Consider the following 27170-nt stretch of genomic DNA (forward strand, 5'->3'; position numbering starts at 1 on the left):
CAGCCATGACAGAGGGCTGGCTCCAGGCCTGCATACCAGGTCCCTTCCCGTACCAGCGGACCCCGCACATGTACTCACACGTCCTGTGACCCGTGCCTCAGGAATGCTGCTCCGGGGTTCGTAGGTGCTCATTTCCACCTGGACATAGCTTAATGTTTAGCTAATCCAAATTGCATCCGAGTCCTTGTTCTTCCCTGTCTGTGGCATCCGCTGGAGTCTTCCCAGAGCAAGGAGAACAAGATCACGCCCTCCTCCACCAACAAAGTGAACAAAGTGACTGGGGGCAGCAGCAGAGAACAGGTGGGTGATAAACCTGATTGCCCTGAAGGCAGAACCTGCACCTGCACCTCAAGCCATTAAGCAATCAAAGAAACAGCTCAGCTGCCTGGAGGGACGGAGCAATGTTGTTATCCTGTTTTACTGATGGGGAAACTGAGGGCCAGAAAGGAACGAAGCAATTTGACACAGAGTGAGTCAATAGCGTGGCCGGAAATCGGGTTTTATCATTACATGATAAACCGTCTTCCTTAATAGCCTGGACGGCAGGATGGAGAGGAGGGGGAGGCTGGTGCACAGGCCTGTGAGCCACAGCCTCAGGCTCTCCCTGCCAGGCAATAACTGGCTTTGAAAGGCCACACCACTGCAGACTACCTCAGCTTCTCTTTCCCCATCCATAAGTGGGGACAAAACAGCACGAGGGAGGAAGGATTGGGACAATAAAGGCCTTTCCATCAAAATGCTGCAGGGACGGTCCATCTCCTGCCCCTCTTTGTCCATACATCTCCTTGTGCATGGAGCTGGAGTTACTTGATGAAACAGCAGATCCTTATCTTCCACACACCGGGTGCCGTGCCCCAAGAAAAGGGCTGATGGGGCTTTACCTGCGGTTCCTCTGGACCACATTCTTGATCTCAATATTGATCTTGGTTCTCCCTTTACCGGACAGGGAGTCAGGAGACCTGCACTCTACTCCTGGCTTCCATTACTGCATCACCATCACTTGATAGCATCAGCTCTCTGGGCCTTGACTTTGCCAACTATAAAATGGCTGAGCAATGCTTTCCCCATCTTTGCAGGTTCACTGCATCCCCTCCCAGGTGAAAAGGCAGCATCCAGGCCCAGAGGTTACAAATGTTAGTACACCCCCTGCCCCAGCTACAACAGCTGACCCCACTTTGCTAAGCAATGGCCTAAATGCCAGTACACTTGCTTCCAGGAATATCGGGCCATTTCATCAGGGATAACACAAATCATGCAAGATATGCTTGCAAATAAGAAACGAAGCGTAGGTGGGTTAGTCAGCATAAGAACACACAGATCCCTTCTGGTTCCACATACTGAAACCCAGATCCTCAGAGGTAGCTCATAAAAATGCAAGCCACAGGACTATGAGTATATGCAATACCAGAATTAGCTTCACGAGGAGGCACTTCAGGCTGTTTTCCAAACTGAAATCAATGTTGTACTTGCAATGAATTAAACACCCACATTTTTGCACTTGCTGCAAACTGCAAAGTGAAATCATGAATGAAGGAATAGCAGAGCAGCACAATTACAGACAGCAGTGTCAGTCGGTGCATGCCATTGCTGCCCAAAAAGATCCGACAAGCATTGAGAAACACCTTCCTTTTGCTTCCTGTGCCCTCGCACGTTCTTCCTGGGGTAACAGGAGGCACAGCAGGTTTTTTTCACATTATATCAGTTAATCTTTTCAGCCAGTGGAGCAATTACTTCTTTAACATGACCAGTCCTGCCTTGCAGTGACTACTCAATAGAGCTTCAACCCAGAAGCCAGATTTTGTTCAGATTTGCTGGCATCACTTCTCTTAGCCCAGTCTCAACACAGTGGGGAAATTCTAGTAATAGGTTTTCTAAAGGCTTCCTCGGGGTGGAACCAGCTGAGGCCCCACGGGTGGGCTTGGGACAGCAGGCGCCTGGGGACAGGCTCCTTCGAGGCTTCTGCCAGTGTTTGGGTTGGCAGCTGAGGCCAAGGGCCTGGGGCTGAGATACTGTCGAACAGTTTTCCCCCGTCCCCCTTTTGCCAAGAGACCAGAAAGGGCAAATCTGGGCTGACACCCTCAGAAACCCCAACACATTATCCCAGCAACCACACGTGCCGGTGTGACAGGTCGAAGAGCTGCATGTGCATGTGGAGATGGGAGTACCGATGCCTTTCAACAGCTGTAACTCAGCCCAAGAAACCCACCACCAAGCAAGCTTGAGCAGACAAGAAAATAACCACCCTGAATCACTGAACCTTACTGAGAAAAGATGTGATGCTTCTTACAACACAGGGCAGACTCTCCATATGATGGGTTGAATTATTCTAGGCTGCATGTAAGATGCTCAGCATGGGCCGGGCAGCTGGAACGGCAGCACATGAGAGAGGTGTTCACCTCATGTATTTTGGGGTCAAGAGTTTCAAAACACGCCATGTGGTTTGGAAATCTTGGCTCCACTTCTAGGTCAAATATTAGCCTGAGATCTTGCCCCAGTTATTACAGATCCTGTAACACTTGTCTAAAAGGAGGAAGCGCTCACCTACACGCTTTCCTACCGCCCAACTGAAATAATTCACACACCCACTCCGATTTAGCTGGAATCAATGTGCTTCCTCCTTTACTGCGCTGAAATTGCAGCGGAGGAGGGCAGGCTGCAACGAAACGACCAGGCTGAGCCTCCCGAAATGCACCTGTAATTTAATGACACACAAATAATCTCGTTGAGGGCAGCAGGTATCATCTCCGCTTTGCAGGTAGGCTGAGAGACCCGGGGAGCGATGGGTGACCTGGCTTGAGCTTCCTTGTGAGGCAGGAGGACCCCCCTAAGGGATACTGAGCGGGGAGGTTACGGCTATTTGGGCGGCCGGGAACATCCAGACACCGGTTGGGTCCGCAGGCGGAGGATGCGGGCTGGGGCTGCTCAGCGGCATTCCCCCGGACCCAGCGCCAGCAGCTGCCGCCGCTGCGAGACTGGAGGAATGAGAGCGGCAGATGGAGGAACTGGTTTGGCAAACAGCTTGTTACTGGGGATCTGCCCACGCCAGTGCCTGAACGTGACTCAGGCAGGCTGGGCGCCGGCTGGAGGTGCAGCCCGGGGAGGGGGATGAAGGGCATTGCCCCCTTCCCTAAACCAGCCGCTCACACCGCAGGTCTGGCCCCGAAGATCCCACAGGTCCCCCCGTACCCCATCTCTGGCTCTTCCCAGGTCTCCCGGACCCGGCTGGCTGTAGCTTTTCTTCAGCACTGATGGGCCAGAGGGCAGGAATATGTAAAGGGGATTGCCGTGCTGAATAGGTCTGATCTCGGGGAGATTTTTAGCTGCTAGAGCTCTGGGAAACAGGGCTCCCCTGTCCCTTCTCCAGCTCTGCCCTTCAGTTGCTTTGCAACCACGGGCTGGGCATGTCAGCTCTGTGCTTTATTTGCCTGATAGGCTTATGGCAATATTTGTTTAGGGCCTTAGGACCACAGAAACATGTTCCTATTGCGCAGAAGTTTCTCAGGTCTTGTGTTTCAATCCCCTGCAAAGGCCAGGTAGTGGGAAACTTCTTTTGCACTAAGTCTGTGTCTGGGAGTTTACTGCAGCCAGCCGAAAAATGCCCTGCTAGCAGGCGTGAAAACGAAAGGCATCCTGGAGCTGCAGAGAAAGCAGCTGTGGGGAACGACTCTGCGGGAAGGCACAAAGACGGCCCGGCCGGCCCGGCACGCTCCCTGCCGCGGTCCGGCAGCCTGCCTCCCCTGCACGCCCACCACGGAGCAACTCACCGCTCGGGAGCCTGCCAAGGGACCTGCACGCCCGAGACGTCAGTGCTACCTAGCTGAAATTCAAAAACAAAGCGGATCCTTCTCCTACCAAAAAAAGAGAAAAGAGAAAAATTATATCCTGTACAAAACTATCCTGTATTCAATAAAGTTTATTGTCCAATCTTGGCTTTGGAGTGTTCACAATACAGCTGTAATATAAGCCTTAGCAAGGAAATGAGCACATCCACAAAATAGTCCATGTCACATCTGAAATACAAAAATTGAAATATTCTTATAAAACATTCAGACACAAGATTGATAGATGGATACAATCTTTTATTCTTTTTTCTTTTTGTACCTTTCCATTTATTCCCGAAAAACTTTCTATAAAAAAATCATTGCTTCTTTTGGAATAAATCTTTAAAATCATTTCTTTTAAAATGCGTCTTTCATTTGTACAACACTAGTTAAATATATTATTGGTATTCTGCAAATGAATCACACCAGAGAACATTCACAGTATGTGTATCCTGGCCGCTTGGATCTATTTTTCCTGCTGTAGGACAAGCAAGATGCTGAGGATGAAGGAAGGCAATGAAGAAACCAGAAAGTGGGTGTCATAGCGCTTGTGCCCAGACATCGCTAGTGGGGAGCGCTAAGGGGACATCCAAACGCTTTTCTTGCAAGACTGAAGCGTACAGACAGGACAGCGGTGCGGCGTGGCTGGGGCAGCACGGTCAGGCAGAGAGCCACAACTTTTGGCGGGTGAGATCGTGTCACTTTTAACCTCATGTATTATTTCAGGATCGAGACCTGATGGCCCTTGCAGGACCCGCTCAGCCATCGCTGGCTCCGTGCTCTGAGCAAACCTGGGCTTGCGTGGCTGCAAGACATGGGATTTACGCTGGTGAAAGCAGAGGTTGGCCACACAAGGCCAGGCAGGCTATCAGCCCCAGGTCCGGTCCCTTCCCCGTGCCCTGGGACACACACACTAAACCTTTTACGTTACTCAGTCCAGCGGGTTAGACTCTTTCTCTAATGCTTTCCCACCTGCCTGTTCCTAGCCTGCTCCTGGGAGCTCTGGCCTCCCATTTTATGCTATCCTAATTTCTGGCTGAAGATAAGTCATGGGAAAAAACCAAACAAAACATTTGAGAAGCTTGGGAAAACGGCCTTCTATTTTTTTTTTTTTTCATCATGTGTAAGGGAGAGGAAAAAATCCACTTATTTTGTCCTTAGTCTCCAAGATACAATGTAGTTTTGTTATTTAAAATCTGAACATAGATCTGGCAATGGGTTGGGCCAGGAAAGGCGTGTGCATGTGTGTATGGAGAGGGTGAAATTAAATAGCTCTGCCTGTAAGTTTTATTGTTGTCCCGTAATACAGACCTTGCTTTACACATTATTTACTTACATTTCTTTAACTAGCTATCAGCTGGAGAGATGAAAGAATACAGCCTTTCCTGAGGGCACAGCCAAAACTCCATTTTCCACCAGAACTGGTAAAAAAGAAAATTGCAAGAAGAATGTCTGGAAGACAAAGCAACAGTTTCCTTTTGTCAAAACTCCCCATCTGCGAGGAGTGCCAGCTACTCCGCAAAGCGGTGGATGGGAGAACCCACAAAATGAAAAAAATGCTGGAGAGCCACAGACGTTCCCAGCATTTTCATTAGCGCTACTTTAAAAATCCAGCTTGGGAGCCGGCTGGCGCTCCAAAAGCTGGGGGAAGCCTGCCCGGGGCAGGCAGGGAGCGATGCCATCAGCAGCGGGAGCCCCGCTGCAGATTCCCTCCCCTTGCATGCAGGGAGGAGCGGGGCACCGCTCTGCTCAGGGCTTTTATAAACTGGGGCATCCAAGGGATCTTGGTCCTCGTAAACCCAGCCAGACCCCGCGGTCCTCAGGGGGACCGTGACACTGTCCAGGAGATGGAGAAGGGGGATTTGGCTCCGGGCTCTAATCGCTGCCAACCTGCAGCTCCTTTTCTTTGCAGCTGGGAATGCTTTGGCGGGCGGCGTGCCGTGGGAGATCAGATGCTCGGGGCTCTGCCAGCCGACACGTGCAAGTGCAGCAGCAATGGGAGCTTATAAATCAAACCTTGCTCAGCAGGGCACCAAATATTTACACACACTATCGCCCTCCTGAATAGGAATCAAATATCCACTAAATGCAGTGGAACAAAAGGGGTTATCTTAAATTCGGGCTGTTAGTAGTGCACGGGGCTAATAAGTAATAGTGTCTCCTTTAGGGAGGATTTGTAGGAGGAAAGGCAAAGGCTACGAAAGAATCAACAGCAGCTAACAGGCCCTTTGTCTTTGCTATCTGATCCTGGGTAAAGCAGTCCTGTCTACGCGGTCACTGCTAGGTCTTTTCCTCAACGTTTCTCCCCAGCAGTTTCCGTAGGTGACCTTGACCTTCAGCAGGAATACCTCTCTTATGGGGGGAAAGCTGAGACCACACCGATCTGGTGGTCTGGTATGGCCTGCCTCCGTCCTCCCAGTGTGAAAGCGGGACGGCTCAGCTGGGCACCCTATGCCCCAGCAAGCTTTATGCCCAAGGCAATCTCAGTGCATGGGTATGGTAACACCAAGCAAGAAAACTGCACAAAGACAGGTCAAACGTGTCCTGAATGGGCTTCCCAAGAGCGGGTAGAGGGTGTTCCTGCTTCCCCTGGTCCAATCTGTGCTCACACAGCACAGGGGGAGGGTCTGCTCCCCCAGGCACGTCAGCACTCTTTGCCCCATGTACCTGAAGGTGCTGCCGCAGGAGCACAGGAGACGCTGCGTCCGTTAGCTGGCCTGCCTGCCGAGCTGCTAATTCCTGACGGGAGCTGGCTGCCCTGGGAAGTGCAAGTCTGCACCACAGATCCCTGCCATGCCAAGGAAATTCCTGTATAAAATGCCTTTGTGAAAGAAAAGATGACAGTGTGAGAGTTCAGACTTACTCCAGCCAACACCTCCCTTTGTGAACCACCCTACTGAAAAGCCCCATGCAGCAGGAGCCGGGTGTAGGAAACCAGGCAAAACACTACCCTGACATCAGGGTGAAATGCGTCACTGGTGGCTGATGGCTATTCATACTCTTCCCTATCAAATGGAAACAATTAATGAACTATTCAGCCTGCTGTATGCTGGACATACCGAGAAGGGAACTGAGCAGGGATGGGCAAACCTCAAACAATGCAGACGTCTGGATGCTTGTCTAGGACAAACCCGAATGAACAGCTTTGGTCTGATGGGGGAAGCTCAGAGGGCGCATTGCATCGAGCACTGGCACAGGGAGGAGTCGCCCCAGCAGCTTTGGGGAGCTCCAGGGTCTCCTCGTTTATCCTCACGCTTTGCATTTTCTGAGGATCACAGAAGAAACGCTGCACAGCAAAGCAGAAAACAGAGCTCTCACTCCTGGCTCAATGGGGAAACAGCGGCATGGAGAGTTACCGTCCCCTGAGCAATGCCTCCCAGGCTGGGAGCGTGACGGGTTAAGACATCAGCATGTCCTGCCGGTCCCAGTGCCAGGTGACAGTCCCAGCGCTTGCCAAGTCCAGAGTCTCCTGGCCACAGCCATGGGCTGGAGGACCGGTGGGCGAGGACTAGTCATCCGGGACAGACAAGAAAAGGATGTGAATATTATACAGTAGAGAGACTTCTTGCAACGCTCACACACTTGAAGACGTTTCAGGCTGTTTGCAGGCTGCGGGGGAGAGCTGCAGCAGGGCCTCTTTGCTCAGGATGGATTTGGCACGTTCCTGAAGTGTACAGAGGGGAAAACGCACCAGGAGCAGTCCTCAGCCAGCAAAGCACGCTCAGATCTAAGCACGCACCTCAGTTCCACGGCATCGATCTGAGTCAGGGCTGGTATGATCTGGCGTTGGCTACAAATGTAGAGGCCAGGCGATGAGGTTTGAGGGATGATTTGCTTCTCTCCAGGTCTATTTCTGGTCCCCGCAGCTGAGCTGTGGGAGGTTTGGCACCTCTCCCCCTTCCTCTGGGTAGAACCGCACTGAGGTGGGTGTGTGCAACACTTTGGTACGGAGAGGCTGCACAGCTCGGGCTCTGCCACGTCGTGTGGGGCTCAGCAATGGGATGGGGGAAGATGCGCTCCCGAGACGCTGGCTGGGAACTGTGTCCTGCCCCTTGTGACGATGGCAGAGAGGGTCGTGGGCTGGGGGGGTGCAGCAGGCTCGGCGATGAGAAAGGGGCCGCTCCATCGGTGCCTGGGAAAGGCTGGCTGAAGGGCTCGGCGCAGCCACGGGAGGCAGCACGGAGCCGATGCTAGTTTGGCCCCGCTTCTGCACAGCTCTACCAGCAGGTACCTGCACCCCGGGTGGGCTAAGCCAGCCCTTGCTCTCAGCTCAGGACATCCCTGGGGAGCAGCCAGCTGACCGAATTTGGAAATGCAATGGTGGCAAGGAGGGGGAGATGCTGGGGGAAGCAATGGGAAGCCCCCTCCACCCAGCTGCTCCATCCTTGTCAGGATTCAGGTACCAAAGATGGGGAGACAAAAAGGGGTTATGTAGGCAGAGGCAAGGGCAAATAAGGGAGGGCTGCCCTGGTTTTTGTGCTTCAGGTGCAGTCTCTCCAGTGCCAGGCTGGTTCATGCCCCCGACTCATAACGGACCTGCAAAGTGTCTCCCCAAGAAACAGGGGGTGCAGAGCAGGTTGTCTGAGTAAAGGTACGTTTTCAGAAATGCCTGCCTGGGCCAAACGCTACGATCCACAGCCCAGCTTTGGAGATACCACTCCCTGCTCACAAAACCTCCCCGTGCCTGGCTCACCCCCTGAGGGCAGCGAGCGGCTCCCTGGGACAGCACACGATCCTCCACTCTGGGCAATGCCCAGGGCAGCTCCTCACTAGAGCACCGGCACAGAGGGTGGCAGCTCACGTCTGATGGGGGCAACATGAAAATAAGAGGGGAAAAAGGCCACAGGTCCATCAACAGCAGCTGCTAGGGGCTGTGGTTGTGGGGACAGGCAGGGGAGAGCCTGCGGCCAAGGGTGCTTCAGCATCGTCCTGCTCGAGTCAGTAATTCTGCGGTGGGTCAGGTGGGAGCGTGTTGCCGTCTCCTTTCTCAGTGCTTTGATCTCCATGGTGACAAGGGGAACACGAGATCCAAGTTTAAAATATACTCTGCCTCCTGTTCTTCCCTCGGGCTGAGGAAGAGAGAGAGAGATGGGTCAGAGAGGTCAGATGGCGAGCAGCACTTTGCAGAGAAGCTGGGCCCTGTGGTGCTCTGGGTTAGGAGGTTACAAGCCCATGGCATTCACAGAGAAGGGAGCTGCGCCTCAGGGCACCTAGATGTGACTTTGGTACCACGGTAGGTGACAAGCAAGGATGCCCCAGGGGTAATTTGTGGACTAAAGCAGGAAGCAGGGATCAGGTTTGGCTTTTTCCTATGCGGGACCCCCTGGAGTAACCCCAGTGCCAGCGTAGTCCATGGCACCATCTGGGAGCGGTCAGCATGATTTTCCCCAGTCCTACCTGACTGCTGAAAGGCTGAGCCTCGGTAGCCAGGGTCCTTTTGAAGCTGGATCTCCTTCAGGGAGAAGATGGAGACGTCTAGGCAGAGGGGGCAGAGAGACAGGGGTCAGTCCAGCTGACTGAGCCGGCAGTGGTCTGCAAACCCGGAGCCAGGAGGGACGGCAGTGCCCAAGTGCAGCACTGCACCTCATCAGAGCTCTTCTCTCGCACTCCTACTCCTACTCTACATTGTCCTACCCAAATTGTTTCTTGCTCTCGCAGCCACCAAGCTCCCACCCCACTCTGCTGCAGGAGCACCTCTGAGTGAGCAAAGCCAAGAGGCATCCAAAGAGACCTGGCTGCAAACCACCACCCTCGGGCTGCAAGAAGCTCTTTGCTCCACATCCCCCAGGCAAGAGGACAGCGTGCACTTACTGTCAGGCAGGAGATGCACCCGCTCTCCCAGGCTCTTGAAGTAAGCATGCCGCAGGGCTGCCTCCGCCGAAATCCGGCTTTTGGCTTCGTACTGCACAGAGCCCCAGAGAAAGGCAATTACACACAGTCTGCACGTGCGAGACGGCACAGAGGCCCCAATACAGGGTGCGTGCACATCTGTGCACCTATGCACATGTAAGTGCCCAAGCAATTTCATATGCTCTGTGGGCAACAGCGTGTCCACTGTGCACACCATGGGGGCGTGCAGGCAATTACCAGTGCCATTTGCATGTGCACAAGGGACAGCACAAACTGTCTGTGCTGTGACCACAGGAGCGCACTGGCCACGTCGTACTTATGGATCATCAGGTTTGTGTCCTCTCACTTGTGTGTGAGAGAACACAGGGTGAAGGATGGTTCACCGTCCTTAATGGGAGGTGGTTTGGGATAGCATCTACAAGGCCATAGGTGTAGGGCCATGGCTTATTCTGCAGTCACAGCTCCTTTCCTGCCTGGCTCCAAAATCAGTGTGAGGGCAGCCAGAGTACCTTCACTTCAGCAAATCCCTTTGCCATCCACCTGGACTGCTCTACCACTCACCAGAAGGAGGTTCATCAGCAAGTCAATGCCTTCTGAGTCCAGCCTGAGAGAGGGAGGAAATAAAAAAAAGGAGCATTATCGCACCCAGGAGACACTGCAATAGTCAATGCAAGGGACAAGTGGCATCTGAGACCTCCGGTGCGCAGCTGCATTCAGAAGCTGCCAGCACCACAAGGAGGAAATGAAACTGGTCTCCCCAGGCTCCCGTTTATAACCAGTGCAAGCCCACCGTGCTTTATGTGTCCCTGCTCAAGGAGGTACCTGGGGGCGTGATTTATTAATGGCTGGGCTCGGTACTGCGTGAAATTGTAAGCCTTAAACTCCTCGTTGGATGTTATTCCAGGCCAGGTGTCTTCTGTTGGGGTTCCTGGGAGGGGGAGAGAGGGAAACCTGTCATGCTCATTTGGTGCAGAGAGAACAGCCTGACGCATGCGAGGGCCAGCGTCCTGCCCAGGAGAGAGGGCACGAATTTTCCCAGCAGGCTGGGACTCGCCCACGCATCCCACGGGGCAGCCGGCGTGGAGCCCCTCGCCCTCACGCCTCTGCTGACTGCAAGCCTGGAGAGGGGCTGCGGGCAGCCTCTGCCCACGCCTGCCCACTCCGCGGCAAGGCTTTGCCAGCGGGCTCTCTCCAGGCTCCCGAGGCTGCGCCTTGTCACCGCTCCTGCAGTCAGCCACTGCCCTCGCGTGGGGATTTGGGAGACAGCAGAAGACTCACCAAGCAGCCTGAAGATCAAATGCAGCTCTTCTTTCACCGTGGAGCCGGGGAACATGGGCCGTCCGGTGACCATCTCGTAGTGGATGCACCCAACACCCCTAGAGCAGCAGAAGAAGCCCTGGGATTAGTGAGGGAGAAGCCCTGTGGACACCCCACCGCCCCTTGGCCAGGGCTGAGGTTCCTGGAGAGGGAGATCAGCTCCAGGAGCTGTCCCCCTTCTCTGCTACAGGTAACCATTCACCCCTGATGCGGACAGTGTGCTCCAAAGAGCCTGAGCCCCAGGGGACACAGAAAACAGCATGGCCTCTGGGAGAGCCCACCACCCTCTGGTGTAACCAACACTGTGGGCATGTATGGTACTGCACTGGCAGACGGATGGAAATGCCCGACCCACCGTCTCGGAGACCCCGGGAAGCTCAGTTTGGAGCCGTGACTCACCACATGTCGATGGGTGTGGAATATTCGGTAGATCCCAGCAGGACATCGGGGGGCCGGTACCACAGCGTGACCACTTCATTGGAATATGTTTTTGTAGGGACTGACTTGGCTCTGGCTAGTCCTGAGGATGAAAGGGATGGGCATCAAGGAGCTGCACCTAGCTGCACCTCCTTGCAATGCTACATCTTCCCCAGAGAGGCCCACCTACCGAAGTCAGCCAGCTTGAGCTCTCCTCTCTCGTTGATGAGCAGGTTCTGGGGTTTGAGGTCTCGGTGCAGGATCTTTCTCCCATGACAGTAAGCCAGACCACGCAGCAGCTGGAACATGAAGATCTGTGGGGAGGTGAAGGGGTTTGCATTTAGCACAGGGACATGGGCACCAAAAGTGAGTCTGTCTCAAGGATTCTCAAACTCATGGCCAGGAAAGCCCCCCTGAAGCTGGCCTGGGGTGACATGCACTGTAGACAAGTGTTCAAGCCCGTCACCAGCAATCCAGAAAATGGGGCGACCAAAGTCTGCATGTACAGTAATTTTATTTACACTGGCAGTGACTGGAGAAAAGCCGGTGGAGCATCAGAGCAGGCTGAAAAAGGTCAAAGAAGAGTAAGAAGGCTGAACTGAAGAGAGAAGGGGTATTCAGCCTCACTCAGCCCTGCAACACCCTGGACTGCACTCACGGTGAGCTCCCCATGTGCGGGGAAAGGCAAGGGTACAGGGTCCCAGGCAGCACCGTCTTACCTTCACATTGTGCACACTCATCAGGTTCCCACAGTTATCGAGGTACTGTTTGAGGTCATTGTCCTGCAACGGGAAGCACACGTCAGCCTGTCCTTCCCTCGGTCCCCATCACCCACCCGCAGAAATGCAGCCGTCCCCCCGTTCCCGCAGAAAGCCCCCCCAGACCCACCAGGTACTCGAAGACGAGGGTGAGGGAGCGCTCCGTGTGGATGATGTCGTGCAGGGTCACGATGTTGGCGTGTTTCAGGTTCTTCAGCAGCGACACTGCAAGGAGAGGACGTGGCAGGTTGGGGCAGCAGAATCTGGGCACTGTGCGGGACTGCAGGTATATACGTCCACCTGCACCCCCCGTCCCAAATCCGCCTGTGACCTGGCATTGCTCATGAGGGACTGCGATGGGGAAAAGCCCCTCCTGTCCTCACCTTCCCGTATGGCCGTGCAAGGTGCCCCCTCCTCGTGCTCCAGGCGGATTTCCTTCAGGGCAACAAGGTTTTCGGTCAGCTTGCTGCGTCCCTTGAAGACAGTGGCGTAAGTGCCCTGCGGGGACAGAGAAAACACAAGCCATGCAGACCATTTATTAGGGTGGCACAACACTGATATACTCCATAATGTTTGCAGGAAGGCTCATTTGAAGCTAGAGGGCCAAGTCTGAAGTCCACAGAAAGACCTGGTCTAAAAATTGCTAGGTATTGAAGACATTTGGCTACAGTCTGCCCTTTGCACTTCAAGCTGCCCTTCTAACTTAATTTAAATCCTTACAGGTGTTTCATAGTCTACTCACCTCTCCCAGTTTATCCAGTTTAACATAAGTTTCCAGCTTCCCGAACCCGATATCTGACTGTAAGAGAGAAAGGAAAACATCACTGGGGGAGATCTCATCCAGGGATGGCTTCACCTCCTGGGGGGGAAGGTCAAGGACACTGGACAGTAACAGCTTTGGGGGCAGACCAATCAAGGCAGGTGTTTGCATGCAGCAGCCCAGCTGATCTAAGTACATAAAGTCTATTACTTTCCTGGAAAAGCAGTGCAGGTGACCAGGCAATCAATCACAAAACCCTCACAACCCACTGGCTTGTTCAAGCAAAATGGATGGCACCTGCACCCCGTACCCCGGGGCAGCCGCAGCCTGCACGACTGCCCCTTCCCGCTGCCACCCCTGCAATTCCCTTCTCCTCTCACCCACCGCCCTGACCCGACACCAGCAGTGGCCGAGTCGAACAGGAGCTGTGATTTGCAAAGAGCCGATGCCTTGTCTACCAGAGAAGCCTCATGGGATCCTGCTGCTGATGCCCAGCCCTTTCCTTGAGTGCTTTCCTCCATCCTGGTCTTTACCGTGACTCCGTTCATTTCTCTGAGTGCTGTTCAAATCAAGCATGAAAGGGACATTTTCCCATTTGGAACAGTAACTCTTTAACATATCGCTGAGACCTGCTCTCGTGTACCCAGTGCAAGAAGGGCAACCACTGCAAGGCCACAGATTTAGGTGTCGCTCCTAGCAGACCCCTGAAATTGCAGTTTTCTGTGGGGACAGAGACACCTCCTCGGTTAGTTGGGATTATCTGTGTGCCAGGGCAGGGGATGGTTCCCAGCACAACAGGGCCCAAGGCCCAGGGCAAATCATTGCTCCTTAAGCTTAACAAACCGGTGTCATTCTCCCACAAAATATGTTTGCATCGGTGTAGTCCCAGGCCAGCAGCCAGCTCTGACGCCGGCCCAGCTAAAGGCTCCCCCAACCCAGCAGCGCTGCCCCCTCTCCTGAGCCAAGGGCTCATGCCATCCCGCTCGCCATCAGCAGATGGAGCTGGATGGACAGCTGTCAATCAGCAGGCAAAGACACGGGCTGTGCAGGGAAAGGGTCCCGGGGGGAGGGCACTGAAGGAGCCCCTCGCACTGTGCCCAGGGCTCTGCCTGGAGAACCAGCAGCCCCAGGTCTGGGGTGCTCTTGCAGCCTCCCCTGCTCACCAGATCTGCCCCACGGGAAGGCTTTTTCCTTGCAACAGGCACTGACCAGACCACCAAGCTCTCACAAGCTGCCACACACAGCGGGGAAGCTGCTTTCTTGCTCACACAGGCTGGATTTGGACCGGCAAATCCCAGGGGAACATAGTGGGTTTTTCACTCCATGTGTCCCGAGCAGGGAAATGAAGTGCCTGCTGCAATCTGAGGTGCTGTACACCCCCCAGAGCCATACTGCGAGTTTTGCAGAGGCATGCCTTATTCATGGAGGGGACCATGAATATTAATGGCACGTTGCTCTGGCTGTGTCTATTTTATTGATTAGACAGAACAGGCAGGTAAACGCAAGCTCTCCTTTTCTCCCCCCTCCCCCTGAATAGGCATGCCAGATCTGAAGACGCCTGCTGAGACCTCGCTGTTGTATCTGTATAGCACTGAGCACTCCCGGGCAGCAGGACACATGCTTGCACATTTGTAAACAAGGCACCTGGTTTTTGCTCCTACATATGCTGATGCTCTGCAGTAAAGAAACTGAAATGCCAACACTAATGCAAAGGTTAATTCATTATTTATCGGCATTTGCATTTCAACTAGCAGAGGCTCCAGCACTTGCTAAACAGCAGGAGGCTTTCCACCTCCTCCCATTTGGAAGGAGCCAGGACAAGAGGAAAGTCAGGTATGTGCAGAGGTGAGTGAAGGAATGTGCAGGCCTGGGGATTTGCACAGCAGGATGCAGATGTGCATGTGTAGGAGTGACACGGGGAAGAGATGCATATGTGCATGGTGGGGCGAATGTGTGCTGCTGGGAGTGTGCAGAAAGGGATTTGCATGGGCAGGGATGTGGGGGTGTGTGTATCTCCACGACACACAGGGGGTACGAGGGAGCTTGCACAGCAGGGCATGACTGCATGGGTGGGTGGCAATCAGCACATGCATCTGATGGCTGGGTCTTATATGCATGAAGTGAGATTCTGTGCCCGGCACTGCTCGCTCTGCACAGTGAGACTTACGAGGGAAGCCCGTCGGGACATCCTGCTGAGGGGCTTGGGGAACTCTGGGCTCTCCATCTGCAGCTTCTGCAAGAACTCGGGGGGCAGGCGGATGTCCATGGGCAGGGAGAGACGCTTGCTGACATCCTGCGGAGAGGGCCAGAAGAGCGAGTGATGAATGCATCTGATGAAAGGAGGGCTGTACAGAGATATTCAAGGGAAGTGCTCTCTAACCAGAGCTGATATTAACGCCGAAGCAATGGGTGCAGCATCTGCAGGACCCTTAGTCAAAGGAAAAGGGAAGGTGTGTGTGCATATGCGTGTGCATGGGGATATGCACTGGGCTTTGTCAGGTACCATGGGAGTCATGCTGAGTGCACCCAAAAGGACGTCAGGGCTTGTGTCTGAGACTGCCAGGTCCCCACGAACCAAACACCGGCTCTTCCAGCCAGCAGGCAGGTGACAACCAGAACTTGCCACGTCCCTTCTGCCTGCCCCAGCCTGCAGCAGTACTTGCCTCCATGGAAAAACGGCGCTGGTTGTTGTTGCGGTAGCGCACGGCCATCGGGGACTGGCCTTCCACCTCGGAGGGGGAGATGGGGCTGGTGTCTGCTCGGAATTCCCTGCCCAGGTGTCCCAGCTGCAGGTGCCCTTGAGCCAGGTCTGAGGACAAAGAGAAAGGCGAGTGAGCTGCTGGAGTGGTAGCAGAAGTGCCAAGGCCCAAGGCACCTGCTTTGGAGAAAAGGGAGTGAGAGCAGGGCAGGGAGGTCCAGAGATGCTCTGGGGCCATGGGAAAGTCTTCTTCCTTCTCTATATCCAGCAGGCAGAGGGAATACCTGCTTTTTGCTCCAGACTCCTGGTGCATCGCCACCCACACAGCTCTGCTCAGCAGCACCCCCAAAGCGCCCTCATGCAGCCCCCTGCAATGAAGGTGTCTTTTGACAGACAGGGAGGGGGATGCAGAGGGGGGAACTGCTTCACACCCAAGGCCACCCAGATCTCCCACGTCCCAATCCAGTGCTCAATCCGCCAGGCAGCACTGCCAAGCAGCTCACCCCTCTGCAGCAGCACCATGGGGTTTTGCACGGGTGAGTATTCATCTTAACCACCCAGCCTTATCTTCACTAACGTCACATTAGACAAAACACGATTTGCACTTTAGGAGCACCTAGGCGCCTGACCGTGGCTCTGGATCCCTCTGCGCTAGGTCTGTACAAAAGCAAAACAGAAAGACAGCCCTGCCTCTGGGGAGCTTACAAGCACATGTACCTAATCTGCCTCAGGAACCTCCAAAACTAACAGACACCAGGGTACTTTCCTCCAAGGATGTGACCGTTTCTCAGAAGGTGTTTGGGATTAAAGGCTGAAGAGTCACTTATTGAGAAACAAAACACTCCAGGCTTTCCTGCCCCAACCAGATGCACTTAGCCAGACACACAGTCCTGAGAAGCACAAAAGCTCTCTTGAAAACCAAAGCAGCTCAGAAAAATAACTCTTCTCTTGGGACTCCAGGTGTGAAGCCTCACCCAGCCCAAGAAACCCTGAAAGGAGTAAGAAATCAGAACAAAATAAGCCATTGAGCTCCCTCTGGTCTCCAGTTTGAGGCTTGCACTTAAACCTCCTCACTCTGTAATTAACAGCTGGTTGGCAGGAATATTCTGGCACGCATAGACCCAGACAGCGGCACAGCAAAACACTGATGAGTTCAACACAGGTCGCCTGGACCCCAGCGAAGGGGATTCCCCCAATTCACACGGATGCTCTTTCCAAGGGGCCGTTCAGAAGGAGGCAGCGCTAACTGGGTGAGCTGGGATGGAGGAGAACCACCTCGCCAAGGGAGGGATGCATCTCCCTCTGAAAAGGTGTGGGGCCAAGCAGGGACGACCGTTTTGTCCCCTTCCCAGTGGCCATAGAGCTCTCTCCCTTCTCGTCTGAACTTTGCAGCTACTCTCCAAGTTAGCAAGGTCTCCAGGGTCCAAGGATCCTGCCATAAAGCATCGGTGTCCTCCATGCATCCAGGCACCCTGCAGTTATTTCCCCAGAACAAGGAGGAACATTGCAGGAGGGAAACTCCCCAGGGAGGACCTGTGCTGTCCCAGGCTGAGCCACTGAGCCCTGCCCCTTGCCAAGCCCCTTCCCTGAGCTGCACAGAGACAATCCCCTGCTATGCCCAATGCAGATTTCAGCTCACTGATCCCAGTGTGCTCAGGCAGCCAGCAATGATCTCATTGCTGAAGACTGGAGAGGGAGGGCTGGCTTTCACGGGGTGGTGAGCAGGGCTGGGACCTGGCTGCAGTTTGCTCATCTGACGGATGAGAGGTGGCAGGCAAGTGACCTGGGAAAAGATGCGGTTTCGTGCCATGGTCACTGGGGGACCATGGACCTGCGAGCTAAGGGATGCAAGGTGTCCTTGATAGACAGCCCGCACCTAAGGGATGGGTTCAGCCCATGCCACTGGGCCCAGGAGCATCTGAAACACTGCCAGGAGTTTTTGGGTGGACAGGCAAGAACAAGGCACAGAGTCACCCCTTCTCCCAGGACCGCTGCGGGACTCTGGTCCCTGTCCCTTTCTGGCCATCTGTCTGTGCAGGAACAGTTAGGCAACTTACCCTGAATTAACCACAGGTATAAAATTAACACGGATCAATTAAATTGAATCAAATCTCTTTAACTTGCTCACTTCCTAAGCAAATTATCTGAAAAAAAACCAAAGGCCATTTAAAATCTGACAGGATGGAGTTCAACTAATCCACTTTAAATGATAGTCTGGGTGAATTTGTGCTGGTTCCCATAGGTAAACAAGCCCAAAGACTTGGTAAAAGATGCAGCCTGTCCCCAAAATGTGCAAACCAGCAGCACTGCCACTCTGAACCAGCAGCCCATCAGGTAGGTTAGTGCCAATCTCTCCTCATCTACAAGAGCATCAGACGAAGCCAGAGGTAAGATGACAACCTGGGCATTCTAGCGCATGCAAAGGGGAATGGGATACGCAAAAGATGTGAACTACCACATGATGGGAAAAGCATGTAAAAATACACAGACGACTTGCAGAGATGAGGGGGAAGGTGTTTTGGCTGCCCTGGGGCCAGAGAGGGCAGGTGAGATTTGCCAGCCCAGTCCATCCTGCACCACTGCGAGGTGCCCACAGCACCCGGGGATACCCAGTCCTGCAGAGATGCTCTCGCAGGGCTGGGGTTGCCCCCGGGCTTGGAGGACCTTGCCGGGTGCTCGTGGGAGAAGAAGTGAAGCTGTGGGCATGCAAACCTGAGGGCCTGTTTGATTCTGCTTGGCATTTCATGTAGATGACAGCGAGCCCTGACACTCTGCAAATAATAAGGCTGCATGGGATATCAAAGCAAATTAAAGTGAGACCGCAGACACGGCGGCTGCCTTTGACGAGCCTCCCACCTTTTTTTATAAATATATTTAAACATTGCCTCTGCCCAAACAAGCTTTGATCTCCCAAGGAAGGGGGCCAGAACCCTTCACTGCTTGCCTGACTTACAACTTTTAATTACTTTGCTAAGTGTGAACTCTCTTCTCAAAGCTCTGTTATACTCATGAGGCAGGGCTGCACTCAGGTCTTGGATTATTCATCCTCCTTCCTCCACCTCATCATCACTTCTTGCACCCCAAAGGCCAGATCTGGCTCTGATTTATGCCACTGCAAACTGGGAGTTATGCAGGCTTTGCAGCCTGAACACCGAGACCTTATTTGGCCTCGCAGGACAGACCAGGCTGTAGCTGTTGTGGGGCAAAGCCTTGGCGTAGATAGGAGCTGTTGCTGAATGCCACCAGCTCTTATCAAAGCAAATGGGAGACACCAAGACCTGATACCTCTGAAAATCTGGAGTATGGAGAGAAATGTGTGACTGGGGAAGCCCAGGAGGAAAGGAAGGAGCCTCCTTGCCTTCAGCCTTAATGTGAGGCTGGAGCAGCCATGGAGAAGGTTCCCCATCTCTGAGGATGTGGAGACGGTGCTAGCCTTTGTCAAGGATAGCAGATATTGCACAGAGCCCAGCCTGGGCTCTCCTTCGCCCAGGGGCTTTCTTCCACCTCTGCCTCTGCAGCTGAGCAGACGCTGCGGCCGAGGAAAGGCTGTGCTGCCCACGGGAGGGATGCATGGCAGGGCGGAGGGGCATCAGACGCCCCAATTCAGGCTGTGAGTGAATTAGGCACCCCCTTTCCCTCTCTGCATTGTCAGACTCCATCAAGGTGACATTGCCCGTGACGGGATGTGTCCAGGCTGGAAAGCTGTTTGCTTTTCCATTTGCCAGCTCTGCTTCTCTCAGGCCTCGTTTTATCAGCCTCTGTGGGTGAGGTCATGAGAATTACGGGATGGAGAGGACAGAACTGGGGATTTCCCAGGGCACCACCAACAGACGAGGCAGATTTCTACCCATGAGAAGGCCTTGCCTTGTCCTGTTGCCAGAGGCAGAGCAGCTCTACATGTGCTTTTGGAGCATCTAATGAAAAGGTTCTTCTGGCCTCTGCATCACCCTCCTCCCAGGACAGGTGGAACCACTCACAGCCACCGAAGTGTAGGATTTGCAGACTGCCGTGACCTGTGAATGCTGATAACCTGTGATTTCTGATGCTGGAGGGAAAATAAAAACTGCAAGCAATTCCCTGAGGAGCTGTGTGAGGTGATGAAAGAAAAAATGATGTGCTGATCTCTGCTGTGATTAGCACTCTTTTCTGGAGCGAGTGATCACAGTGCATGAACTGTCACGGGTCATCTGCTCACCAGGAGAGAAGAGATCTCTGCAGGCAAGCCTGCCTGCCATGCAGACGGCAGAGACAGCCCCAGGGGCACGTTCAGAGATCCTGAGCAAGGAAGGTGAAACCTGAAGCAAAGCTTTTCCCTGTTTCATGGGGAAAAGAAGCAGCACAAGAGTGACTGCTACAGGTCTAATCTCAGCTCTGCTACCAGCTTTCTGCACTACTTTAGCAAAGTCATTTTGTCTCTTTGCACCTTGATTTCTCCATCTGTAAAACACAGGAGACCAACACCTCAGAGAGAACTGCTGCTTCCCTAAAGTCAGAGCCCTCTCCAGACCAGGCAGCTCCCACAAGGCAGCTCCTCACCACCAAACCCTGCAGAAGAGCAACTTGCACATAAACATCCTTCTCAACCCCTCCAGCACCACCAAAACGATCCTGTCCCCCTACACATCTGAAGCATCACATTCCCACACCATGCCTCCTCACCTCAGGGTGCCGGGGCTCGTGCCTCCGCCAGCTCTGCCCCCCAGCACTGGTGCCTCCACCTTCCCCCTGCCGAGCCCCCACCAAGTCCTCTGGGCACAGGGCTGTGGGCAAAGAGCTCCCAGCCACGAGGGGTTTATTAAATGGCCGGAGAGATGCCTCAGACAAATGTGGTTGTCAGGGCTCTTCATAAACAACAGCCGCAGCCTGCAGGAGACGGAGATTAAGGGCACTGTGGAGGTGACTTCTCGGGGTTGTTTACAATCCCCAAGGGAAACTTAATCAAGAGATCTCGGGCAGGAGGGAGCGGGCTCGGGGTGGGGGGTACGGCAGGGGCAGCGCGTTTTGCCTGTCTTGCGTGGGAGAGGGCTTGGGTGCAAACTGGGAACCATGCACCAGGGAGCAGGGGGCACCAGGGGGGAAAGCTGTGGCAGGGGGCCAGCACGTGCTGCATCCAGGCAGGGAGGGACGTACCGACCGGTGGGGGCTGGCACCGGGGTGTCCCATAGCGGCACATGAGGAGCCGTACCCCACGGGGTGAAGCTTGGCAGACCCCGAGCCCCTGATGCATTCCCGAGTCCAGGCAGGAGCATCTCCTAATCATACCATGTCACAGTCTAGTACTGGTCCAGCCGCTACCCATGGGGTCGGGAACACCCTTGGTCCTGGTCCCAGGCTCAGTCTGCTCTGACTTTGCTCTTATTCTTTCCTGGCTACCTGTCCTGGTTTCGGCTGGGCTAGAGTTAATTTTCTTCCTAGTAGCTGGTACAGTGCTGTGTTTTGGATTTAGTATGAGAATAATGTAGATAACACACCGATGTTTTAGTTGTTGCTAAGCAGTGCTTACACTAGTCAAGGACCTTTCAGCTTCCCATGCTCTACCGACTGAGCAGGCTGGAGGTGCACAAGAAGCTGGGAGGGGGCACAGCCAGGACACTGACCCAAACTGGCCAGAGGGACCTTCCATACCATGGGACGTCATGCTCAGTACATAAACTGGGAGAGGGGGTAAAGCTGGCCTGGGGGGAGGCACTGCTCGGGGACTGGCTGGGCATCGGTCGGCAGCTGGTGAGCAATTGCATTGTGCATCACTTGCTTTGTGTATTTATTATTATTATTATTATTGTTGTTGTTACTACTACTACTATTTTACTTTATTTTATTTCAATTATTAAACTGTTCTTATCTCAACCCATGAGTTTTCTCACTTTTACTCTTCCAATTCTCTCCCCCATCCCACCGGGTGGGGGGGAGTGAGTGAGCGGCTGCGTGGTGCTCAGTTGCCGGCTGAGGTTAAACCACGACACTACCTCAGGAGCAAGACCAAAAGCAGGGGGGGATAGGCAGATGCTGCATGCACTGGTTTGCCATTCAAGGGCAAAGGAAGAACCATGACCAGCAGAAGAACGGGGAAATCACCTCTCCGACAAAGCCTCGGTTTGCATGGCGGAGATAACGAGCCCAGGCTCAGACATCCCAGAGCAGAGGTCCCCCAAGGAAGGCAACAGCAGCAGCAGCTGTCAGTGCCCAGGACTTCCTTAGCCTTGCACCATTTTATCCCCACAGCTTCTGCACATCTAATTAAGGGCTCAAGTCTAATTATAGCCCTCACTGCTTGCTAGGGTGTGAGGGGAGGTGTGTGCAGGGGGGGAGCAGGGAAGGAGGCCGTGAAGGGATGCTGTTCAGGACAGCCTGGGTGTCTGGAGGGATAAGAAGAGTGTCAGGAGCTGCAGGAGTGAGGAAAGCCAGCTCTAAATTAGGTTACTGCATCTCTTCTTTCAAGCAGGTTAGCTGGCAGAGAGACGATCCCTCCCTGCTGGGGCACGTGGGAGTGCCAGGCAATTACATCACGGCCTCAGCCCCTGCTTGCAGCAAAAGTTTCTAGCAATTGTGGCTGCAGGGTGAGGAGGAAAAAAGCTTGAACGTGACCTGAGTGGAGCTGAGGGTACCGACACGTGAACGGGCTGGCCTGTGGCAAAGCGAGTTGTTTTGCTAGGAGGCAGCAGCAAACGCATGACGTTATCGCCAGGAGCGGTTCAGCCTTGCACCCGCAGCAGCGAATTTACCCCTGGATGAATCAAGTCTAACTTTATCAGGTTTCCAAACGCCTGCCTGTCAGCGGCTCCGCCTGCTTGTCCATGCACAGCCGCCTCAACGGGATCTGCTCCCAGTTTATGCCTCAAGCACTGCCTCTCCCTTGATATGCCCATAGCCGGAGACAGCAGAGCCTGCCCCAGCCTGCAGCGAGGCGGCTGCTCTGTTTGCAGAAGGGATGTGCCCCATTCTGCTCGTGGAGGTGTTAACCCTAAACCTCCCTGCTCCCTGGGACCTTGAAAACTGCACCCCAGGAGAAGGCTGTGGGTCCGGGAGCAAAGGATGGTTCAGCGAGCCCCAGATGCTCCCCTGAACAGAGAGAACAGCGCCTTTGGCTTGGTGGAAGTGTCGGCCTGTAGCCTGGGAGAGGGCTCAAACACCACTGTCACTTTTGGGCAGGCAGAAGGGGATCCCACGCTTTCACACTCTCTACCTTAACCACAGATGTGTTATTCCTCTCTGTTTTGTGCAAATACCTTTCCCTCCTATAAGGCTTTCCTTATGCAAGTATAAATCTCTCTTCAGATCAGATTTAATGACAAGGTATTATTAATCTTGCTGGATAGATGGGGAAAGCAACACCGACAAAGGGGCAGTAACTTTCCACACGTCAACACACCCAGAGAAAGGCCGGGGGGGCTGGAGTGGAGATGCTTGCTGGCAGCGCTGACCTCAGATGCTCCTGACCAGCCCCAGCACCGTGGCAGGGGGCTCCTTACCTTCATTCCTCCGGTTGTTGAGCTGGTTGAACTGCTCCGTGAACTCCGTCAGTGACTCCTCGATGGTCTCTGTCCGAGGAACCGAGAGTGAAAACCTCCGCTTGAAGTTTTTCATCTTGTTCATTTTACCTTGTGCTGCGAGGGATGGCAGAGCCCTGCGGGGAAGGGGAGAGAGCAGGCTGAGAGGGCTGGACGATGCACGGGACGGCCCCCCAGCCCCCCAGCTCCTGCTTCTTGGGGCTGGCGGCACCCCGACTTGAATTCCCCCTGCTGGGGATCTTCAGGGATCCCCGGGGACATCCTCTTCTCCAAGGCACCGCTGCTGTGTCAGAGCAAAAGAGGAGCCACGTGGTCACCAGGGGAACCAGGTTCCTCATGAATTTAAGAGCTGACTGTGGTCAAGAGGTGCAGGGGGCTTTTTCTGAGCTAGTTACCAGAGATGAGCCCAGAGCAGGGGCTGTGCACACTGAATCACAAGAACCAACACAGGCTGTGCCTTACAGCATCCTTGGAACAGGAATGCAGGGATTCCTTGGATCAGGGAAAAGCAGGGTAGAAACAGAAGGAAAGCAAGAAAGAGTAAAGAGTGGCAGAAAAGATTCAATACCACACTCATCCCTGTACAAGGAGGCATCCCTCCCCCAGCAGTTTGGTCTCTGCTTTGCCCTTGCAAGAAAGACTTCCTGAGCCAGCAGCAAAATGCTGAGTGGAGCCAGTACCGGCTGGGGGGATCCCCGAGAGCCACAGCAAGGGGAGATGCTTCGAGCTCACAGCTTGCTCACAAGCTCTTGAATGACTCATCCTGTACAGGCATTAGAATCACCTTAGCCAGGGATCCAATTAAAGCAATAAAACTCTTAAACAAAGTAAACCCTCAAGGGGCACAGGGCAAAGCGTGCCGAGTCTGAGCAGCCACACGAGCAGGCTGAGGGAGCTTGTTCTGGGCGTCTCGGAGCCACACGCTGCTTTGCCTTTCCTACTTTGGCTCTTGCCAGGCCCGTCTGTAGCTCAGCAGCGCAGATGGGACCGGGCTGCAAGAGCTGTCTGTGCGTGGTTTGGTCTTTAGCACCAGCCCCACTGCACTCAGGCGTCATTCCTCCTGCTGAGCACAGGCCTAGCAAACAGCCAATGCGCCTTGCTCCTTGGACCCGCAGACATCAGTGTCTCACCCCCAACCAGCCACAGCTCTGCCCCTTCCAGTCCCAGGCCCCAGGAGGTTTGGGTCTGTCCCTCTCCCCTTCCCAGCCTGATCAGCGTAGGGCTGCTTCTCCACCAGCCTTTACAGTCTCAACCCTCTAACCTGTCTGGCGGGGGATCTTCCATTAACAGCACTGGACTCCTTTGATGCTACTCTCACCCACCAACCCAAGGGGGGATCTTAAGGGGAAAATCATCTCTTGGTACCAAACAGGCATCAGAAGCTACACAGAGCGGTTCTTTCCTGCACCGACACACACATCCTGCGACTTCTCCCGCACCCCTGGAGCAGGTCGGCCCTCCTACTCCTGGGTGTCCCCGCTGCAGCTGAGCAGCCCTCTTCCCTGGCTCTCCCCACTCCCTCCCAGCCCCCTTGGGGCTTATCAGCACAAACAAACGGTGATCACATTCCAGACTGATGCGATCAGACACAGCATCCGGGAGCTAATGCATCGCGTCACCAGGGCAACGGGAACACTTGGGTTGACATGCCTGCATCTGAAAGCTTAAAAGATTATCTGTCAGCAATATAAACACTCCGTTTGGGTGTCTGCCATGCTCTGCTGCGAGGCATGGCCCCCTGCTGTGGGTGCAATCCCTGAAAATCCCTGGGATTCACCTGAATCCTGGGGACTCACACCCCTCAACCATCCCCACTCATCTCCCACCTTTAACGTTGCAAAAACCTAAAGATGGAGACTCGCCAGCAATGCTCGGGTACCTGGAATCAGGGCTGGGGTATTTGGCTGGGGGTGGGAAGGGAGGCTGGAGGCTGCTTTGAGTTGCAAAGCGAGGCAGGAGGATGCTAGACACATCCACTTCAAGCTTCAGACATTTAAATGTTTTCTCGGCACTACAGAAACATGGTTTGACAACAAAGATGCTGGCACTAGCGAATGCTGTATTAACAAAGTCTCCACGCTGGTGCTTTCCTCCTGGCCAAGAATAAAGTCTCCAAGCAGTGCTGTTCCTTCTGAAGGGAAGGCAAAGCTTGACACTTGCTTTGGAGACCATTTTCCCAGCCCATGGCTCTGATCTGGCTCCCTACCTTGCAAGCTAAGCAAGTTTCAACCGAGGCACTGCTGGTGTGTGGAAACGTTGCTAGTGTTGCAGGCACCCAAGGAACTAAACCGACCCGAAGTGTTTTGCTCCAGCTGTGCATGCTGACACCGCTGAAGTGGCACTTGTAAAAGCTACAGAGGCTCCTGTGCTAGGCGCTGTTTCACTCCCAAACAGGAAACAGGAGCTCAGGGGAAATCCGTGATGCTCCCAGCAGGAACATCAGAGGCTCAAACAAAAGACAATCTTTCCACATTAATGTTCAGATAAGCCCCAGTGATTATTCTTTCAAATGAGAGCATAAGCAAGTTTCCACACATCTCTGGTGAAGGTTACACTAATGAACTGCACTCTGGTAGCATCCTGAGCGACCCTTGCACAAGTCCATAACACAGCAAGTGCAAGGACACACTCGCAGCAGCAAGTGCTGCAATTACCTGACTTCAAATCCACCTGAAGATACCAGGCTGCCTTCACCAGAAACTGGCAGGGAAGAGAGAAAGAATTGCATGAGATTGCCCCTCGCCAAGTATCCCCAAGATTTAAGTATCCCCAAGATACTTAAATCACAGCTTGGAGAGGAAGGCTCTGTGTTTCAAGAGAGATTTAGCAATGCCGTGCACCCCTAACAGTGGACGAAAGAAGTGCATCCAGCTCCTGGATAACACAATTGCAGGACCAAAGAGGACAGATCCCAACCCTGAGCACCATCCCCTTTCCTGCCTTTTTGGAAAGGGCACCCCACCTGGGACTGGGAGGGACTGGGCTGGAGGGCTGGGGGCCACCGCAGAGCCCCCACCCCCCGCCTGCCATGCCCAAACGACAGCAGTCACCCTGCCGCGCTGGGGACAAAGTCCCACCCTGGCTGGGAGTGGCACGGGATGGTCAAGACAGCAAGCCACACCGCAGGACCAGAAGGTCACGGGAAGGTGCTCAGCATGAGCTGCTGAGCAATTCCTGCTCTGACAAGCCCCCACCCAGCCAACCCATAATCTCCAGAAGGGCCCTTGACTCCAGGACCGGGAAAGATCCAGGGAACATAAAAGATACTCCATCTTCAGGTGAATGAGGAAGCGGATGAGGCGGAGGGGTCTTTCCATCTCCCTCCCTGTCCACTCAGCCTCCTCAAAATGGTGCAAATGGTTTAGAAGGCAAACAGCTTCGCACTGACAAAAATTTGTGCTCCACAAACTGCAGTCCGAATCCTTCCCCTCCCTTGCCACCTACGGGAATGCCAGCAGCTACAGGCTGCTAAATATAAACCTCCTCGCAGAGGAAGTGGGGTGGGGGTAAAAATAGCACCGACATCGCTAGCTACCTCTCCTGCTATGCACAAGCCTGCCCCGTACTCATTATCTTTATGGCTCTGTGCAATTGTGGCTGTTTTTTCCAGCTAGACCTGGACCTACTTGGCATCTGGTGATGGGGTTCACATTAAAGTGTTTGTCAGCTGGAATTTATGGGACTGTTCTTTGTCCTCAGCCCTCCACTCCTGCCAGAGAGGAGAGGAATTCGTCCTGCCCCGAGTGGCCATTTGGATCCAGGTGCCCTAAAGCTGGGATTTGCTCCCCTCCTGCAAGCCTGGCATCCCACGACCTGCACGCTAGAAGGCTGCAGCACATCGCATGGGGCAGGTAGTGCAGGGTCCCCAGCGGGCACCCCTCGGCGCACACCACCCTGGGCAGCACCCCGGAGTGCGAGGGGCTTCGTTCACCCTCCGGCCACATTTCTTCTGACAGGAGGCATCCCCTTTTACAGCTAAACGGAGCAGCCCAGCCCTCTTCCCTGGCATGGATTTCAACGGAAGAATTGCTAGCGACTGCC

At 54.1% G+C, this 27170-nt stretch overlaps 1 protein-coding gene across 4 annotated transcripts in view; it reads right to left on the minus strand.

Moving 5' to 3' along the window:
- Positions 1 to 3895: 3895 nt before the first annotated feature.
- The window catches only part of CDK18 (cyclin dependent kinase 18), a 53333-nt gene continuing 30058 nt past the window's right edge, over positions 3896 to 27170 (minus strand). For 3 of the 4 annotated variants that reach the window (XM_076358323.1, XM_076358322.1, XM_076358321.1), the window contains exons 2-16: positions 23091 to 23245; positions 15587 to 15732; positions 15091 to 15216; positions 12906 to 12962; positions 12547 to 12661; positions 12294 to 12388; positions 12125 to 12187; positions 11596 to 11719; positions 11388 to 11508; positions 10950 to 11047; positions 10494 to 10599; positions 10233 to 10275; positions 9633 to 9723; positions 9219 to 9296; positions 3896 to 8890 (exon numbers count right to left, since the gene is read on the minus strand). In XM_076358323.1, the coding sequence (XP_076214438.1) occupies positions 8856 to 8890; positions 9219 to 9296; positions 9633 to 9723; positions 10233 to 10275; positions 10494 to 10599; positions 10950 to 11047; positions 11388 to 11508; positions 11596 to 11719; positions 12125 to 12187; positions 12294 to 12388; positions 12547 to 12661; positions 12906 to 12962; positions 15091 to 15216; positions 15587 to 15732; positions 23091 to 23214 (1422 nt within the window). In that variant the 5' untranslated portion in view covers positions 23215 to 23245 and the 3' untranslated portion in view covers positions 3896 to 8855. The remainder of the gene's footprint in view (positions 8891 to 9218; positions 9297 to 9632; positions 9724 to 10232; positions 10276 to 10493; positions 10600 to 10949; positions 11048 to 11387; positions 11509 to 11595; positions 11720 to 12124; positions 12188 to 12293; positions 12389 to 12546; positions 12662 to 12905; positions 12963 to 15090; positions 15217 to 15586; positions 15733 to 23090; positions 23246 to 27170) is intronic. The other variant, XR_012997021.1, reaches the window with a different exon arrangement.

Source organism: Aptenodytes patagonicus, chromosome 22 (assembly GCF_965638725.1).
Source record: "Aptenodytes patagonicus chromosome 22, bAptPat1.pri.cur, whole genome shotgun sequence".
Classification (NCBI taxonomy): Eukaryota; Metazoa; Chordata; class Aves; order Sphenisciformes; family Spheniscidae; genus Aptenodytes; species Aptenodytes patagonicus.